At 50.7% G+C, this 15,693-nt stretch overlaps 1 protein-coding gene across 1 annotated transcript in view; it reads right to left on the reverse strand.

Annotated features, from left to right (window-relative positions):
* The window catches only part of LOC115122361 (rho GTPase-activating protein 8), a gene marked incomplete at its 5' end in the record, with an annotated part of 31,461 nt that extends 17,513 nt beyond the window's left edge, over positions 1–13,948 (reverse strand). The window contains 8 exons of the mRNA XM_065014609.1: positions 696–773; positions 1,670–1,743; positions 1,881–1,991; positions 5,178–5,276; positions 5,745–5,831; positions 5,985–6,116; positions 8,426–8,513; positions 13,805–13,948. Of these exons, the coding sequence (XP_064870681.1) occupies positions 696–773; positions 1,670–1,743; positions 1,881–1,991; positions 5,178–5,276; positions 5,745–5,831; positions 5,985–6,116; positions 8,426–8,513; positions 13,805–13,948 (813 nt within the window). The remainder of the gene's footprint in view (positions 1–695; positions 774–1,669; positions 1,744–1,880; positions 1,992–5,177; positions 5,277–5,744; positions 5,832–5,984; positions 6,117–8,425; positions 8,514–13,804) is intronic.
* Positions 13,949–15,693: the final 1,745 nt, after the last annotated feature.

Raw genomic sequence — 15,693 nt, forward strand, 5'->3', positions numbered from 1 at the left:
GTTATAGAGGTTATTATGGGGGTTATAAAGGTTATTATGGAGGTTATAAAGGTTATTATGGAGGTTATAGAGGTTATTATGGAGGTTATAGAGGTTATAAGGTTATTATGGAGGTTATAGAGGTTATTATGGGGGTTATAAAGGTTATTATGGAGGTTATAGAGGTTATTATGGAGGTTATAGAGGTTATTATGGAGGTTATAAAGGTTATTATGGAGGTTATAGAGGTTATTATGGAGGTTATAAAGGTTCCATCTCACCCTGGTTGTAGAGCTAATAGAGGTTATAGAGGTTATTATGGAGTTTATAGAGGTTATTATGGAGGTTATAGAGGTTATTATGGAGGTTATAGAGGTTATTATGGAGGTTATAAAGGTTATTAGGGAGGTTATACAAGTTAATATGGAGGTTATAGAGGTTCCATCTCACCCTGGTTGTAGAGCTAATAGAGGTTATAGAGGTTATTATGGAGTTTATAGAGGTTATTATGGAGGTTATAGAGGTTATTATGGAGGTTATAGAGGTTATTATGGAGGTTATAAAGGTTATTAGGGAGGTTATAGAGGTTATTATGGAGGTTATAAAGGTTATTAGGGAGGTTATACAAGTTAATATGGAGGTTATAGAGGTTCCATCTCACCCTGGTTGTAGAGCTAATAGAGGTTATAGGGGAGGTTATAGGGGTTCCATCTCACCCTGGTTAAAGAGCTTCTGGACGTCCTTGATGAGCTGAACACGAGCGGACCTCCTGAAGATACCTTCTGTCTGGAGGCCTGAGGAGTGGTGGGAGGGAGTGAAGGGCTTCAACTACTATTATAGTATGGTACCGGATCCAAGGTCCTATCAGACAGCTCCTACCTCAACTACTATTATTGTAGAGGTTCCTGTACCTGATCCAAGGTCCTATCAGACAGCTCCTACCTCAACTACTATTACTGTAGAGGTCCTGTACCTGAGCCAAGGTCCTTTCAGACAGCTCCTACCTCAACTACTATTATTGTAGAGGTCCTGTACCTGAGCCAAGGTCCTATCAGACAGCTCCTACCTCAACTACTATTATTGTAGAGGTCCTGTACCTGAGCCAAGGTCCTTTCAGACAGCTCCTACCTCAACTACTATTATTGTAGAGGTCCTGTACCTGAGCCAAGGTCCTTTCAGACAGCTCCTACCTCAACAACTATTACTGTAGAGGTCCTGTACCTGATCCAAGGTCCTATCAGACAGCTCCTACCTCAACAACTATTACTGTAGAGGTCCTGCACCTGATCCAAGGTCCTATCAGACAGCTCCTACCTCAACAACTATTACTGTAGAGGTCCTGTACCTGATCCAAGGTCCTATCAGACAGCTCCTACCTCAACAACTATTACTGTAGAGGTCCTGTACCTGATCCAAGGTCCTATCAGACAGCTCCTACCTCAACAACTATTACTGTAGAGGTCTGGTACCTGATACAAGGTCCTTTCAGACAGCTCCTATCTCAACTATTATACTGTAGAGGTCTGGTACCTGATCCAAGGTCCTTTCAGACAGCTCCTATCTCAACTATTACTGTAGAGGTTCCTGTACCTGATCCAAGGTCCTATCAGACAGCTCCTACCTCAACTATTATACTGTAGAGGTCTGGTACCTGATCCAAGGTCCTTTCAGACAGCTCCTATCTTCTTACCATTGTCTTTGAGATAAGACACAGTCTGGGACATCACAGGAGGGATCATAACTCCCTGGTTCTTCTCAGCAATACTGGGAACAGAACACGTCTAGTTCAGTAGGCTTGCAGTATGGTACATCATATTAGTTGGCATAACCACGGTGGAAATATGGAGCGGTTAAGGGGGGGGGGGGGGGACGATTAAAGGGAACTCAGCTAAAATACTCACTATTGCAGGCTGACTCCAAACTGCTGAGTGGGCAGAGGAGGTCTGGGGGGAGGAGTCTTAGATGAGGGGTGCAGACCTCCCTTCTGGGCCGCCTGCAGCCTCTCGTCATGCCTGCAGTAAATACATGGTCATGTACAGTTGAAGTCAGAAACTTAGATTGGAGTCATTAACTCGTTTTTCAAACACTCCACAAAGTTCTTGTTAGCAAACTATAGTTTTGGCTGTTAGGACTTCTACCTTGTAAATGACAAGTAATTATTCAAAAAATTGTTTAGATTATTTCACATATAATTCACTGTATCACAATTCCAGTGGGTCAGAAGTTTACATACACTATGTTGACTGTGCCTTTAAACAGCTTGGAAAAATTCCAGAAGATGATGTCATTGCTTTAGAAGCTTCTGATAGGCTAATGGACATCATTTGAGTCAGTTGGAGGTGTACCTGTGGATGTATTTCAAGACCAACCTTCAAACTCAGTGCCTCTTTGCTTGACATCATGGGAAAATCAAAAGAAATCAGCCAAGACCTCTGGAAAATGGGGACTAAGATCGTACTTTTTGGAGAAATGTAAAAATATAAATGTTTGGCCATAATGACCATTGTTATGTTTGGAGGAAAAAGAGAGAGGCTGGCAAGCCGAAGAACACCATCCCAACCGTGAAGCACGGGGATGGCAGCATCATGTTGTGGGGGAGCTTTGCTGCAGGAGAGACTGGTGCACCTGACAAAATAGATGGGCATCATGAGAAAGGAAAGTTGGGGATATATTGAATCAACATCGCAAGACATCAGTCAGGACGTTAAAGCTTGGTCGCAAATAGGTCTTCCAAATGGAGCAAGAAGGCCTTCAAACCTGACTCAGTTGTACACCAGCTCTGTCAAGAGGAACGGGCCAAAATTCACCCAACTTTTTGTGGGAAGCTTGTGGAAGGCTACCAAAACCATTTGACCCATGTTTAATAATTTAAAGGCAATGCTACCAAATACTAATTGAGTGTATGTAAACTTCTGACCCACTGGGAATGTGATGAAATAAAATCACCCCTATTTTTCTGACATTTTCACATTCTTAAAATAAAGTGGTGATCCTATCCTAATTTTTACTAGGATTAAATGTCAGAAATTGTGAAAAACTGAGTTTAAACGTATCAGCCACCTCCGGGGCCGGTGGGACACCACACCTCCGGGGCCGGTGGGACACCACACCTCCGGGGCCGGTGGGACACCACACCTCCGGGGCCGGTGGGACACCACACCTCCGGGGCCGGTGGGACACCACACCTCCGGGGCCGGTGGGACACCACACCTGGGACACCACCACCTCCGGGGCCGGTGGGACACCACACCTCCGGGGCCGGTGGGACACCACACGGTGGGACACCACACCTCCGGGGCCGGTGGGACACCACACCTCCGGGGCCGGTGGGACACCACACCTCCGGGGCCGGTGGGACACCACACCTCCGGGGCCGGTGGGACACCACACCTCCGGGGCCGGTGGGACACCACACCTCCGGGGCCGGTGGGACACCACACCTCCGGGGCCGGTGGGACACACGGTGGGACACCACCTCCGGGGCCGGTGGGACACCACACCTCCGGGGCCGGTGGGACACCACACCTCCGGGGCCGGTGGGACACCACACCTCCGGGGCCGGTGGGGTGGGACACCTCCGGGGCCGGTGGGACCACACCTCCGGGGCCGGTGGGACACCACACCTCCCGGTGGGTGGGACACACGGTGGGACACACCTCCGGGGCCGGTGGGACACCACACCTCCGGGGCCGGTGGGACACCACACCTCCGGGGCCGGTGGGGACACCACACCTCCGGGGCCGGTGGGACACCACACCTCCGGGGCCGGTGGGACACCACACCTCCGGGGCCGGTGGGACACCACACCTCCGGGGCCGGTGGGACACCACACCTCCGGTGGGACACCACACCTCCCGGTGGGACACCACACCTCCGGGGCCGGTGGGGGGCCGGTGGGACACCACACCTCCGGGGCCGGTGGGACACCACACCTCCGGGGCCGGTGGGACACCACACCTCCGGGGCCGGTGGGACACCACACCTCCGGGGCCGGTGGGACACCACACCTCCGGGGCCGGTGGGACACCACACCTCCGGGGCCGGTGGGACACCACACCTCCGGGGCCGGTGGGACACCACACCTCCGGGGCCGGTGGGACACCACACCTCCGGGGCCGGTGGGACACCACACCTCTGTGATTGGTTGGATACATGAATACACTACCTCTGTGATTGGTTGGATACATGAATACACTACCTCAGTGATTGGTTGGATACATGAATACACTACCTCAGTGATTGGTTGGATACATGAATACATGAAACTCTGCTGATATCAGGCTACTGAGCAGCTACAGGTCAGGGGTCAGTGTTAAGGTCAGGGGTCAGGGTTAAGGTCAGGGGTCAGGGTTAAGGTCAGGGAGTGGTATAGAGGTGTAACCTACCTGAAGACATCAGGCGGGATGATGAGCTGATCCCAGCTCAGGTGATCTCTGAACTCAGCCAGGTAGTTAGGGTTAAGGTCAGGGGTCAGGTAGTGGTGTAGAGGTGTAACCTACCTGAGGACATCAGGTGGGATGATGAGCTGATCCCAGTTCAGGTGATCTCTGAGCTCAGCCAGGTAGGTAGGGTTAAGGTCAGGGGTCAGGGTAAGGTAGTGGTGTAGAGGTGTAACCTACCTGAGGACATCAGGTGGGATGATGAGCTGATCCCAGCTCAGGTGATCTCTGAGCTCAGCCAGGTAGTTAGGGTTAAGGTCAGGGGTCAGGTAGTTAGGGTTAAGGTCAGGGGTCAGGGTAAGGTAGTGGTGTAGTGGTGTAACCTACCTGAGGACATCAGGTGGGATGATGAGCTGATCCCAGCTCAGGTGATCTCTGAGCTCAGCCAGGTGGTTAGGGTTAAGGTCAGGGGTCAGGGTAAGGTAGTGGTGTAGAGGTGTAACCTACCTGAGGACGTCAGGTGGTCTCTGAGCTCAGCCAGGTGGTTAGGGTTAAGGTCAGGGTAAGGTAGTGGTGTAGAGGTGTAACCTACCTGAGGACATCAGGTGGGATGATGAGCTGTTCCCAGCTCAGGTGATCTTTGAGCTCAGCCAGGTAGTTAGGGTTAAGGTCAGGGTAAGGTGTAGAGGTATAACCTACCTGAGGACATCAGGTGGGATGATGAGCTGATCCCAGCTCAGGTGATCTCTGAGCTCAGACAGGTGGTTAGGGTTAAGATCAGGGGTCAGGGTAAGGTAGTGGTGTAGAGGTGTTACCTACCTGAGGACATCAGGTGGGATGATGAGCTGATCCCAGCTCAGGTGATCTCTGAGCTCAGACAGGTAGTTTACATAAGTCAGCTTCTTACCAAACTTGTGACTAAACAGGAAGAACAGAGTGTTAGAAAGGTCAGTCAATATGCCAAATGTCTTTCATAGTCATGAATACTGTTGTGGAGACCAGACTTAAACATGTACAGTACAGGCCTGAATGGCATCTTTACTGTAGAAAGATGACTGGGCACCATACCTGACTGGTTGGAATATACTGTATTCTAGATTATTACTGTAGAAAGATGACTGGGCACCATACCTGACTGGTTGGAATATACTGTATTCTAGGTTATTACTGTAGAAAGATGACTGGGCACCATACCTGATGAGTGGTTAGAATATACTGTATTCTAGGTTATTACTGTAGAAAGATGACTGGGCACCATACCTGACTGGTTGGAATATACTGTATTCTAGGTTATTACTGTAGAAAGATGACTGGGCACCATACCTGACTGGTTGGAATATACTGTATTCTAGGTTATTACTGTAGAAAGATGACTGGGCACCATACCTGATGAGTGGTTGGAATATATTCCAGATGATTCTGATAAAATTAGTAGGATGGACGACATAGAGGGCTTTCAGGTTCTTCTTGTACCTATCAGGAAATACATTGACACACAACGCGCACACACACACACACACACACACACACACAATATAAACATCATTCTGGAAAAACTGGCTCATCGAGTTATATTTTGATTGAGAGGGCTTGAAAAGTCGTAGGTTAGAGGTCAGGGTGACTTACTTCCTGTCAAATTCTCTGTAGGCGTTTCGTAGCCAGTGTAGCGAGGGCTTGTTGCAGCTGCGGAGACCATGGTGGAAATACACTACCGTATAGTCACTCTCTACATACTGGTCCAGGGTATACATCAGATACCTACAGGGAGAGGAGAGAACAGAGCACTCAGGTAACAGCCCAAACATAATGGAAAAACTCTTGACTAAATGAGGGATAAAGTATATTGAAAGCAGGTGCTTCCACACAGGTGTGATTCCTGAGTTCATTAAGCAATTAACATCCCATCATGCTTAGGGTCATGTATAAAAATGCAGGGCAGGCCATTATTTTGGGTACCATCATGGGTATGCCCCCATAAGATGACAATGCCCCCCTCCACAAGGCAGGAGGAGGGGTCACGGAATGGTCTGATGAGCAGGAAAACCCATCCCATGGCCGTCTCAGTGATGAGCAGGAAAACCCATTCCATGGCCGTCTCAGTGATGAGCAGGAAAACCCATCCCATGGCCGTCTCAGTGATGAGCAGGAAAACCCATCCCATGGCCGTCTCAGTGATGAGCAGGAAAACCCATCCCATGGCCGTCTCAGTGATGAGCAGGAAAACCCATCCCATGGCCGTCTCAGTGATGAGCAGGAAAACCCATTCCATGGCCGTCTCAGTGATGAGCAGGAAAACCCATCCCATGGCCGTCCAGTGATGAGCAGGAAACCCATGATGAGCAGGAAAACCCATTCCATGGCCGTCTCAGTGATGAGCAGGAAAACCCATCCCATGGCCGTCTCAGTGATGAGCAGGAAAACCCATCCCATGGCCGCAGGAAAGGAAAACCCATCCCATGGCCGTCTCAGTGATGAGCAGGAAAACCCATCCCATGGCCGTCTCAGTGATGAGCAGGAAAACCCATCCCATGGCCGTCTCAGTGATGAGCAGGAAAACCCATTCCATGGCCGTCTCAGTGATGAGCAGGAAAACCCATCCCACGGCCGTCTCAGTGATGAGCAGGAAAACCCATCCCACGGCCGTCTCAGTCACCAGATCTCAACTGGTCTGATGAGCAGGAAAACCATTCCATGTCCTTGAGTACCACCAAGAGCATAGATCAGTGGTTCAAAACGCCAGTCCTTCAGTACCACCAACAGCATAGAGTACCACCAACAGCATAGAGTACCGCCAACAGCATAGAGTACCGCCAACAGCATAGAGTACCGCCAACAGCATAGAGTACCGCCAACAGCATAGAGTACCGCCAACAGCATAGCGTACCGCCAACAGCATAGCGTACCGCCAACAGCATAGCGTACCGCCAACAGCATAGCATAGCGTACCGCCAACAGCATAGCGTACCGCCAACAGCGTAGAGTACCACCAACAGCGTAGAGTACCACCAACAGCATAGCGTACCGCCAACAGCATAGAGTACCGCCAACAGCATAGAGTACCGCCAACAGCATAGCGTACCGCCAACAGCATAGAGTACCACCAACAGCATAGAGTACCACCAACAGCATAGAGTACCACCAACAGCATAGAGTACCACCAACAGCATAGAGTACCACCAACAGCATAGCGTACCACCAACAGCATAGCGTACCACCAACAGCATAGCGTACCACCAACAGCATAGCGTACCACCAACAGCATAGCGTACCACCAACAGCATAGAGTACCACCAACAGCATAGAGTACCACCAACAGCATAGAGTACCACCAACAGCATAGAGTACCACCAACAGCATAGAGTACCACCAACAGCATAGACCAGTGGTTCTAAACTCCAGTCCTTGAGTACCACCAACAGCATAGAGTACCACCAACAGCATAGAGTACCACCAACAGCATAGAGTACCACCAACAGCATAGAGTACCACCAACAGCATAGAGTACCACCAACAGCATAGAGTACCACCAACAGCATAGAGTACCACCAACAGCATAGACCAGTGGTTCTAAACTCCGGTCCTCGGTTCTATTGAGGTTCAGTTCTGTCTCACTGTCTCTGCCAGTTCTGTCTCACTGTCTCTGCCAGTAGAACGTCCTCTATGGTCTGTTCTGAGGAAGATATGGACTACATAGAGCAGAACAGACCATAGAGGTAGATATGGACTACATAGAGCAGAACAGACCATAGAGAACGTTCCACAGAGGTAGATATGGACTACATAGAACAGACCACAGAGGTAGATATGGACTACATAGAGCAGAACAGACCATAGAGAACGTTCCACAGAGGTAGATATGGACTACATAGAGCAGAACAGACCATAGAGGACGTTCCACAGAGGTAGATATGGACTACATAGAACAGACCACAGAGGTAGATATGGACTACATAGAGCAGAACAGACCATAGAGAACGTTCTACAGAGGTAGATATAGACTACATAGAGCTACTTAGGGTCAAGTGTACATAAACAACACATATCGTATGATGGTTGTCCTGACTCACTGCAGTAGGTGGTGGTGGTTGAGCTGATGGGAGGGGGGCATCAGGCAGCTACTGAAGATCACTAGCTTCCTGCCATAGTTATCATCACCTGGAGAGAACAGAGAGAACAGGAGGAGAGAGAGAGAACAGGAGGAGAGAGAGAGAACAGGAGGAGAGAGAGAGAGAACAGGAGGAGAGAGAGAGAGAACAGGAGAGAGAGAGAGAGAACAGGAGAGAGAGAGAGAGAGAGAGAGAGAGAGAGAGAGAGAGAGAGAGGAGAGAGAGAGAGAGAGAGAGAGAGAACAGGAGAGAGAGAGAGAGAGAGAGAGAGAGAGAGAGAGAAGAGAGAGAGAGAGAGAGAGAGAGAGAGAGAACAGGAGAGAGAGAGAGAGAGAGAGAACAGGAGAGAGAGAGAGAGAGAACAGGAGAGAGAGAACAGAGAGAGAGAACAGAGAGAGAGAACAGAGAGAGAGAACAGGAGAGAGAGAACAGAGAGAGAGAACAGAGAGAGAGAACAGAGAGAGAGAACAGAGAGAGAAAACATGAGAGAACAGAGAGAGAGAGAACAGGAGAGAGAGAACAGGAGAGAGAGAACAGGAGAGAGAGAACAGGAGAGAGAGAACAGAGAGAGAGAGAACAGAGAGAGAGAGAACAGGGAGAGAGAGAACAGAGAGAGAGAACAGGAGAGAGAGAACAGGAGAGAGAGAACAGAGAGAGAGAACAGAGAGAGAGAACAGAGAGAGAGAACAGAGAGAGAACAGAGAGAGAGAACAGAGAGAGAGAACAGGAGAGAGAGAACAGGAGAGAGAGAACAGAGAGAGAGAACAGAGAGAGAGAACAGAGAGAGAGAACAGGAGAGAGAGAACAGGAGAGAGAGAACAGGAGAGAGAGAACAGGAGAGAGAGAACATGAGAGAGAGAGAGAGAACAGGAGAGAGAGATAGAGAACAGGAGAGAGAGAGAGAGAACAGGAGAGAGAGAGAGAGAACAGGAGAGAGAGAGAGAGAACAGAGAGAGAGAGAGAGAACAGGAGAGAGAGAGAACAGAGAGAGAGAGAGAACAGAGAGAGAGAGAGAACAGGAGAGAGAGAACAGGAGAGAGAACAGAGAGAGAGAACAGGAGAGAGAGAACAGAGAGAGAGAACAGAGAGAGAGAACAGGAGAGAGAGAACAGAGAGAGAACAGGAGAGAGAGAACAGGAGAGAGAGAACAGAGAGAGAGAACAGAGAGAGAGAACAGAGAGAGAGAACAGAGAGAGAGAACAGGAGAGAGAGAACAGGAGAGAGAGAACAGGAGAGAGAGAACAGGAGAGAGAGAACAGAGAGAGATAACAGAGAGAGATAACAGAGAGAGAGAACAGGAGAGAGAGAACAGAGAGAGAGAACAGGAGAGAGAGAGAACAGGAGAGAGAGAGAACAGGAGAGAGAGAACAGGAGAGAGAGAACAGGAGAGAGAGAACAGGAGAGAGAGAACAGGAGAGAGAGAGAACAGAACAGAGAGAGAGAACAGAGAGAGAGAACAGGAGAGAGAGAACAGAGAGAGAGAACAGAGAACAGAGAGAGAGAGAGAACAGAGAGAGAGAACAGAGAGAGAGAACAGGAGAGAGAGAACAGGAGAGAGAGAACAGGAGAGAGAGAACAGAGAGAGAGAGAACAGGAGAGAACAGGAGAGAGAGAACAGGAGAGAGAGAACAGGAGAGAGAGAACAGGAGAGAGAGAACAGGAGAGAGAGAACAGAGAGAGAGAACAGAGAGAGAGAACAGGAGAGAGAGAACAGGAGAGAGAGAACAGGAGAGAGAGAACAGAGAGAGAGAACATGAGAGAGAGAACAGAGAGAGAGAACAGAGAGAGAGAACAGGAGAGAATACATCAGCACATTAATCTGCTTTAGAACGGGTGTAGAGCCTAACTGGAACACGTGTCAGTTTACAGTTTGTGAGAAAGAAAATGTTTCACCATTAAAAAAATGCACCTTTATAAGACAGCATTACAGAAATCATTTGGGATCTATCGCATCCCACAACTGTCCCAGACAATGTCTGGAATATTTCTCTCGCACCTTTAGGACAAGTTGACCCAACAGGATACAGGGCATTCAGGAAGTATTCAGACCCTTTCACCTTTTCCCAAATGTTGTTACGTTACAGCCTTTTTCTAAAATCTATTAAATACATATTTTCCTCATTGACACACTACCACAAAATGACAAAGCAAAAATAGATTTTTTTTGTTGAAAATCTATAAAAATAAAGAACACACATACCTTATTTACAAAAGGATTCAGACTCTTTGCTATGAGTCTCGAAATTGAGCTCAGGTGCATCCTGTTTCCATTGATCATCCTTGAGATGTTTCTACAACTTTGAGTCCAACTGTGGTAAATTGAATTGATTGGACATGATTTGGAAAGGCACACGCCTGTCTATATAAGGTCCCACAGTTGACAATGCATGTCAGAGCAAAAAACCAAGCCATGAGGTCGAAGGAATTGGCCGTAGAGCTCCAAGACAGGATTGTGTCGAGGCACAGATCTGGGGAAGGGTGCCAAAACATTTCTGCAGCGTTGAAGGTCTCCAAGAACACAGTGGCCTCCATCATTCTTAAATGGAAGAAGTCTGGAACCACCAAGACTCTTCCTAGTGCTGGCTGCCCAGCCAAACTGAGCAATCTGGGGAGAAGGGCCTTGGTCAGGGAGGTGACGGTGGTCACTCTGACAGAGCTCCATAGTTCCTTTGTGGAGATGGGAGAACCTTCCAGAAGGACAACCATTTCTGCAGCACTCCACCAACCAGGCCTTTATGGTAGAGTGGCCAGACGAAGCCACTCCTCAGTAATATGCCCATGACAGCCCACTTGGAGTTGCAAAAAGACACCTAAACAACTCAAGACCATGAGGAACAAGATTCTCTGGTCTGATGAAACCAAGATTGAACTATTTGACCTGAGTGCCAAGTGTCATGTCTGGAGGAAACCTGGCACCCTCCCTGCAGTGAAGAACGGTGGTGGTAACATCATGCTGTGGGGATGTTTTTCAGCGGCAGGGACTGGGAGACTAGTCAGGATCGAGGGAAAGATGAACGGAGCAAAGTACAGAGATATCCTTGATGAAAACCTGCTCCAGAGCGCTCAGAACCTCAAACTGGGGCGGAGGTTCACCTTCCAACAGGACAACGACCCTAAGCACACAGCCAAGACAACACAGGAGTGGCTTTGGGACAAGTCTCTGAATGTCCTTGAGTGGCCCAGCCAGAGCCCGGACTTGAACCTGATCGAACATCTCTGGAGAGACCTGAAAATAGCTGTGCAGCGACGCTCCCCATCCAACCTGACAGAGCTTGAGAGGATCTGCAGAGAAGAATGGGAGAAACTCCCCAAATACAGTTCTGTCAAGGGTTAGGGTTAGGAGGCGTGGCCTGTAGGATCCCTGTGGCCTGTAGGATCCCTGTAGCCTATAGGATCCCTGTGGCCTGTAGGATCCCTGTAGGATCCCCGTAGGATCCCTGTGGCCTGTAGGATCCCTGTAGGATCCCTGTAGGATACCTGTGGCCTGTCGGATCCCTGTGGCCTGTAGGATCCCTGTGACCTGTAGGATCCCTGTGACCTGTAGGATCCCTGTGACCTGTAGGATCCCTGTAGGATCCCTGTGACCTGTAGGATCCCTGTAGGATCCCTGTGACCTGTAGGATCCCTGTGACCTGTAGGATCCCTGTGACCTGTAGGATCCCTGTGGCCTGTAGGATCCCTGTGGCCTGTAGGATCCCTGTGGCCTGTAGGATCCCTGTGACCTGTAGGATCCCTGTGGCCTGTCGGATCCCTGTGGCCTGTCGGATCCCTGTGGCCTGTCGGATCCCTGTAGGATCCCTGTGGCCTGTCGGATCCCTGTGGCCTGTAGGATCCCTGTGGCCTGTAGGATCCCTGTGGCCTGTAGGATCCCTGTGGCCTGTAGGATCCCTGTGGCCTGTCGGATCCCTGTAGGATCCCTGTGGCCTGTAGGATCCATGTGGCCTGTGGGATCCCTGTGGCCTGTAGGATCCCTGTGGCCTGTAGGATCCCTGTGACCTGTAGGAAACCTGTAGGATCCCTGTGACCTGTAGGATCCCTGTGGCCTGTAGGATCCCTGTAGGATCCCTGTAGGATCCCTGTGGCCTGTAGGATCCCTGTGGCCTGTAGGATGATCCCTGTGGCCTGTAGGATCCCTGTGACCTGTAGGATCCCTGTAGGATCCCTGTAGGATCCCTGTAGGATCCCTGTGGTCTGTAGGATCCCTGTAGGATCCCTGTGACCTGTAGGATCCCTGTGACCTGTAGGATCCCTGTAGGATCCCTGTGACCTGTAGGATCCCTGTGACCTGTAGGATCCCGGTAGGATCCCTGTGACCTGTAGGATCCCTGTAGGATCCCTGTGGCCTGTAGGATCCCTGTAGGATCCCTGTGGCCTGTAGGATCCCTGTAGGATCCCTGTGGCCTGTAGGATCCCTGTAGGATCCCTGTGGCCTGTAGGATCCCTGTGGCCTGTAGGATCCCTGTGACCTGTAGGATCCCTGTAGGATCCCTGTAGGATCCCTGTAGGATCCCTGTGACCTGTAGGATCCCTGTAGGATCCCTGTGACCTGTAGGATCCCTGTAGGATCCCTGTGACCTGTAGGATCCCTGTAGGATCCCTGTGACCTGTAGGATCCCTGTAGGATCCCTGTGACCTGTAGGATCCCTGTAGGATCCCTGTGACCTGTAGGATCCCGGTAGGATCCCTGTGACCTGTAGGATCCCTGTGGCCTGTAGGATCCCTGTGGCCTGTAGGATCCCTGTAGGATCCCTGTAGGATCCCTGTGGCCTGTAGGATCCCTGTGGCCTGTAGGATCCCTGTGACCTGTAGGATCCCGTTAGGATCCCTGTGACCTGTAGGATCCCTGTGGCCTGTAGGATCCCTGTGACCTGTAGGATCCCTGTAGGATCCCTGTGACCTGTAGGATCCCTGTAGGATCCCGGTGGCCTGTAGGATCCCTGTAGGATCCCTGTGGCCTGTAGGATCCCTGTAGGATCCCTGTGGCCTGTAGTATCCCTGTAGGATCCCTGTAGGATCCCTGTGGCCTGTAGGATCCCTGTGACCTGTAGGATCCCTGTAGGATCCCTGTGGCCTGTAGGATCCCTGTAGGATCCCTGTAGGATCCCTGTGGCCTGTAGGATCCCTGTAGGATCCCTGTAGGATCCCCGTGGCCTGTAGGATCCCTGTAGGATCCCCGTGGCCTGTAGGATCCCTGTAGGATCCCTGTAGGATCCCTGTGGCCTGTAGGATCCCGTGTCGAGCCACATCGTAGTAGGGGTGAGAGGTGTCCTGGTTACCTGTGACCTGTAGGATCCCGTGTCGAGCCACATCGAAGTAGAAGGTGAGAGGTGTCCTGGTTACCTGTGACCTGTAGGATCCCGTGTCGAGCCACATCGTAGTAGGGGTGAGAGGTGTCCTGGCTGAAGCTGACTCTACGTGGGGCTGGAGGGCGATCCGGACGTTTCCCATGACGACCCTGTTCCTCATCTTCCTCCTTCTGCAGCTCTGAGGAGACAAATAGAGGGTCGCCATGTTACACCAAAACTGTCAATGTTGCAGTTCCAGTGTTAGGCCCACTCGCCCCCAGTGTCAGGCCCACTCGCCCCCAGTGTCAGGCCCACTCGCCCCCAGTGTCAGGCCCACTCGCCCCCAGTGTCAGGCCCACTCGCCCCCAGTGTTAGGCCCACTCTGTAGACTACAGCCGTTGATGGGATCCTACTGAGGTGCTGACTTGCTGCACCCTCGACAACTACTGTGATTATTATTATTTGACCTTGCTGGTCATTTAGGAACATTTGAATATCTTGGCCATGTTCTGTTATAATCTCCACCCGGCACAGCCAGAAGAGGACTGGCCACCCCTCATAGCCTGGTTCCTCTCTAGGTGTCTTCCTAGGTTCCTTCCTAGGTTCCTGCCTTTCTAGGGAGTTTTTCCTAGCCACCGTGCTTCTGCATTGCTTGCTGTTTTGGGGGGTTTTAAGCTGGGTTTCTGTACAGCACTTTGAGATATTAGCTGATGTAAGAAGGGCTATATAAATATATTTGATTTACTGTGCTATCTGGGATCCTCGGGACGTCCCTAACCCATTAAAGTTGATATTTAAAATGGTTCGGGTTGGAACAGGGTGCATAGGGAACAGCAGGGTGCATAGGGAACAGCAGGGTGCATAGGGAACAACAGGGTGCATAGGGAACAACAGGGTGCATAGGGAACAACAGGGTGCATAGGGAACAACAGGGTGCATAGGGAACAACAGGGTGCATAGGGAACAGGGAGCATAGGGAGGGAACAGGGTGCATAGGGAACAGGGTGCATAGGGAACAGGGTGCATAGGGAGGGAACAGGGTGCATAGGGAACAGGGTGCATAGGGAACAGGGTGCATAGGGAGGGAACAGGGTGCATAGGGAACAGGGTGCATAGGGAACAGGGTGCATAGGGAACAGGGTGCATAGGGAACAGGGTGCATAGGGAACAGGGTGCACAGGGAACAGGGTGCACAGGGAACAGGGTGCATAGGGAACAGGGTGCATAGGGAACAGGGTGCATAGGGAACAGGGTGCATAGGGAACAGGGTGCATAGGGAACAGGGTGCATAGGGAAGGGAACAGGGTGCATAGGGAAACAGGGTGCATAGGGAACAGGGTGCATAGGGAACAGGGTGCATAGGGAACAGGGTGCATAGGGAACAGGGTGCATAGGGAACAGGGTGCATAGGGAACAGGGTGCATAGGGAACAGGGTGCATAGGGAACAGGGTGCATAGGGAACAGGGTGCATAGGGAACAGGGTGCATAGGGAACAGGGTGCATAGGGAACAGGGTGCATAGGGAACAGGGTGCATAGGGAACAGGGGTGAACATAGGGAACAGGGTGCATAGGGAACAGGGTGCATAGGGAACAGGGTTTATAGGGAACAGGGTGCATAGGGAACAGGGTGCATATGGAACAGGGTGCATAGGGAACAGGGTGCATAGGGAACAGGGTGCATAGGGAACAGGGTGCATAGGGAACAGGGTGCATAGGGAACAGGGTGCATAGGGAACAGGGTGCATAGGGAACAGGGTGCATAGGGAACAGGGTGCATAGGGAACAGGGTGCATAGGGAACAGGGTGTATAGGGAACAGGGTGTATAGGGAACAGGGTGCATAGGGAACAGGGTGCATAGGGAACAGGGTGACACATAGCTAGTCCTGTAACAGACTACTACTACTGACTAGGTTATGACACATAACTAGTCCTGTAACAGAT

The sequence above is a fragment of the Oncorhynchus nerka genome, unplaced genomic scaffold, assembly GCF_034236695.1.
Source record: "Oncorhynchus nerka isolate Pitt River unplaced genomic scaffold, Oner_Uvic_2.0 unplaced_scaffold_2452, whole genome shotgun sequence".
Taxonomy (NCBI): Eukaryota; Metazoa; Chordata; class Actinopteri; order Salmoniformes; family Salmonidae; genus Oncorhynchus; species Oncorhynchus nerka.